The following is a 3,674-nucleotide window of genomic DNA, read 5'->3' on the forward strand; positions in this document are numbered from 1 at the left end:
ATGTATCAGGTATTTGTAGGTGTGTGAGGTTTCACAGACTCAGGATTTGGCTGCTTTTATGAAAGCCCCAGCTATGTTTTTTTGAGACAGCCCACAAGGACTGCAGTTCCCTAGAGTTCTGAACCAGGTCTGGTTGACTCGTGGTTTGACTTCAGCAATGAATCAAGACACAAGGAGACGTTCCAAAGACTGAGGAGAAATTGCACCCTCTAAACTCATGCCAGGTAAGGCAATCTGTGTTTGGATCACAGGCCCATAATTATGTAGATTCACATATACATCTCTTTCAGATATGCATAAACTGGGGGAGTGTGTGGCGTGTTGTGGAACTAAATGTATTTGTATGTGTTCAACATACTGTATAATTGGCTCAATTATCCACGTGGGGATTATTCACTTTTAATTTGCAATCTGGCTTCTCTCAGTTACAGTGTTGTTGGGCTGCTCCAGGAATGCCAACCAATTTAAATAATAATTTAAGCGAAACATAATTAGAAGGAAAATTAAATTTGTTCTTTTGCCAGCTCCTGCCAACAGTCTACTATGGAAATGTAACTCTGCCCCATGCTCTGCCTTTCCCCTCACAGGGTCTGATTGCTACGATTACAGCAGTCACTTCCTGGAGAGTTTTCCCTTTATCTCTTCCAATCAGACCATCATCTGACCATAATCCTAAAAACAAACAAATGCTCAAACCCCTAACATTTAATGGCTACCCATTTTTCTACAGAAAAGTGCACAGGCCAAAGCCCTCCCATCCAAGCTGCTTTTAGCTCTGCTTCCAGACTGTCTCTGACAGGCCAGTCAAATCTTTCTATTCCTCAGCCTTTGCTCACTGTCTTCTGCTGGAATACCCTTCCTCACCTCTGCAGGTTCAGGAAGCTTTTCTTACTTTCCGGCCCTACTCTGCTACCCCAACCCTTTAACCCACTCCTATTTTTTTCTAAGGCAGATAAAGGTTTTACTGAAAATGTAGTGTCTCCTTACTCTCTTGTGAGAAACTTTATACACTTCGCGGCGATCTATCTTTCTTCTGTGCTATGCTATGCTGGGCCCCAAACACAGTCCCAACAAATACTTTTCCATTTTAACTGCTGACAAAACTTATTTTGTCTGTTTGAATCTCCAGTGCCTACCTCAGTGCTAGGTACTCAAGGAATCTACTGTAGGAGAAACCGAACCAACATGTCCAAGGCCAGAGCTGTGTCCTGCAGAGGACTCTGGGGATGCAGGCACAGGAGGGTCAATAGCATAGAGTTGGTAGCATAACTTCTGACAGGGGATGCTCCTTGGCCCATTTCTCTATCCGTAGACGCCTCAAAGCTTGTTTAAATCCTCCACTAAGTCTAAAAAAAAAAAAGGAAATGCTACATATACTATGTCTGTGTATGCACAGCCATGAATACACGCGCATAAAACGCACACATAAACACATACGCCTAGCCAGGGATGCAGATATATAAATAAACATAAATATACATGTACAGCCAGGATTCCGAAACGATCAGAATGATAGAAATGACCATGATCTTCCTCTTCCTTTCGGGACCACACACAAGCCTCCCTAAATCCTGCTCGCCGCAGCTCTTTAGCGCAAATTCCCCGGCGGCACGACTTGGCCCTTCCGGGCTTCCGTCAGGCTGGCCGTCATTGGCTGGATTGTGCACAGCTGACAGTTGCGCGGGCGAGGAAGCTTTGAGGATGGCGGCGTCCGCGGCGGTGATTTTGCCGGAGAGTCCCAGGTAGCGGTCAGGCTGAGCGCCCCGCCTCGCGGGGGTAACCTGTTGGGGCGGGAGCAGGGGGTGCAGCCGCCGCCTGCTGCTGCGGTGCGGTCGACCGCGGTCGGGAGCCGGAGCCGGAGCCGGAGTGGAGCTGCGAGGATAGGGGCGCGGAGGAGGGCGTGGGCGGGGCGAGGAGGGTGGGCGGGCGGTGGAGGAGATCGTGGGCGGGGCGAGGAGCGAGGAGGGTGGGCGGGCGGTGGAGGAGATCGTGGGCGGGGCGTGGAAGAGGGTGTGGGCGGGCGGGGAGAGAGGCGTGGAAGCAGCGTGCTTCCATTCTGGAGTGGTTATTGCTCCAAGTTTGCAGCCTTGGCTGCCTTGTTCTGTACCGGAGAGACTGACGGGTAGTAGAAGTCACTAGATGCCCCCCTGAATTTTGTCTAGTTTCTTGGGAGAATAGTCTGTATTTTTAATGTTATTTCAGACCCGATGATGGTGACAAAGGCTCACGCTGTGATTAACAAATAACACTTGTTAATAGCCCCGTGAAACCAAGGTCAGATAGCTCAGGAATTAGTGTCATATTTAGCCAGTCTTGGCACCATTCCAGTGTCTTCATTTTATGTAGTTTTTAGGTTTCTCGGTGTGTTACCTGAGACTGGCTGGCTCTGGTGGTGATGCAAACCCCAGTTTAAAAGATTTTCGTTGGCCGAGTGATTTTTACTATGTTGCCAAGACTGGCTTCAAACTCGTGGACCCAAGATCCGCGCAGTCTTCCCCTCCCAACAAGCTGGCACTGTTTAGCCACTCCACCATACCCTGCTCAGATTTCCCCCATTAAAACAGAATTATTTCCGCCAAACCCGACTCAATTTGTGGAGGCAGAAGAAACACTCATTTATGCAGGCAAATATCGAAGGGTGAACACAACGCTCCCCCATTGGGAAGAAGACAGTCGGTATTTTAAAGTTTTTCCTTCTGTGAGCGGATCTGAAAAGCCACTTTTCTTCAAACTCTTGTCCTGGGGGAACACAACGCTGTGCAGGCATAGTCGGTGTGTGCGCAGCTGTGCTTACCACACAATTTGAAATTGGTTATTACAGGTGACACGGGTTTTAAAATAGTTGCACGTGTGTTGTCTTTACTCTTCCCCCCCACCGTTATGCGCCATCACTATCCTTTATGGTTTTGGTGTAATCCCCTAATTTGCTTCATCCTTTTTCACAGTCCTTTCAGAGTTTATTTTGGATTAAGTGGTAGCATTCCTTCCCATTGCTCAATTACAACCGTTCCCTGACAGGGTGTGTACCTTCCCAAGCAATTTGTCTGGGAAGAGAAAATTGTCAAATGTACTTTTCAACAGGAATGCTTTTGGGGAGAGGGCTCTTTTTGGAAATACTTGGATTGATTACCTGGCTGTCACTCATGTCACTTTATTTCACTAAGAGGACGCAGTTACCAGGGTTGTTGACATAAAAATGTATAGACAGTCACGGCAAATACATTTAAAAGCTTACTTTGAAACTTTGTTTGCAAATTTGTTTAGCATGAAGAAAGCGGTGCCGCTGATAAACGCAATAGATACTGGAAGATTCCCGCGCCTTCTTAGCCGAATTCTTCAAAAGCTCCACCTGAAGGTTTGCATTTCGATATTCCTGTGGCTTGTGAGCCCTCTGGTGACCCAAAGCATGCTGCTATTATTTGGAGAACTGTGAGAAACATTGTTCTCTAGTGTGTTCTCGGGATCTGTGGAAGATTCGATAATGTTCTCTGGTCAAGTTTGGGAAACTTTGTATTTCATATTAACTTTTAAAAAGTGGAGCCTTGCCGGGCGGTGGTGGCGCACGCCTTTAATCCCAGCACTCGGGAGGCAGAGACAGGGGGATCTCTGTGAGTCGAGGCCAGCCTGGTCTACAAGAGCCAGTTCCAGGACAGGAACCAAAAAGCTACGGAGAA

General features: G+C 47.6%; 1 protein-coding gene across 2 annotated transcripts in view; it reads left to right on the forward strand.

The window, feature by feature from the left end:
• Window positions 1-1,669: 1,669 nt before the first annotated feature.
• Commd10 (COMM domain containing 10) overlaps window positions 1,670-3,674 on the forward strand; it is a 130,876-nt gene continuing 128,871 nt past the window's right edge. For both annotated transcript variants that reach the window (XM_005356081.1, XM_026783304.1), the window contains exons 1-2: window positions 1,670-1,742; window positions 3,265-3,355. In XM_005356081.1, coding sequence (XP_005356138.1) covers window positions 1,702-1,742; window positions 3,265-3,355 — 132 coding nt within the window. In that variant the 5' untranslated portion in view covers window positions 1,670-1,701. The remainder of the gene's footprint in view (window positions 1,743-3,264; window positions 3,356-3,674) is intronic.

Source organism: Microtus ochrogaster, chromosome 18, assembly GCF_000317375.1.
Source record: "Microtus ochrogaster isolate Prairie Vole_2 chromosome 18, MicOch1.0, whole genome shotgun sequence".
Lineage (NCBI taxonomy): Eukaryota > Metazoa > Chordata > Mammalia > Rodentia > Cricetidae > Microtus > Microtus ochrogaster.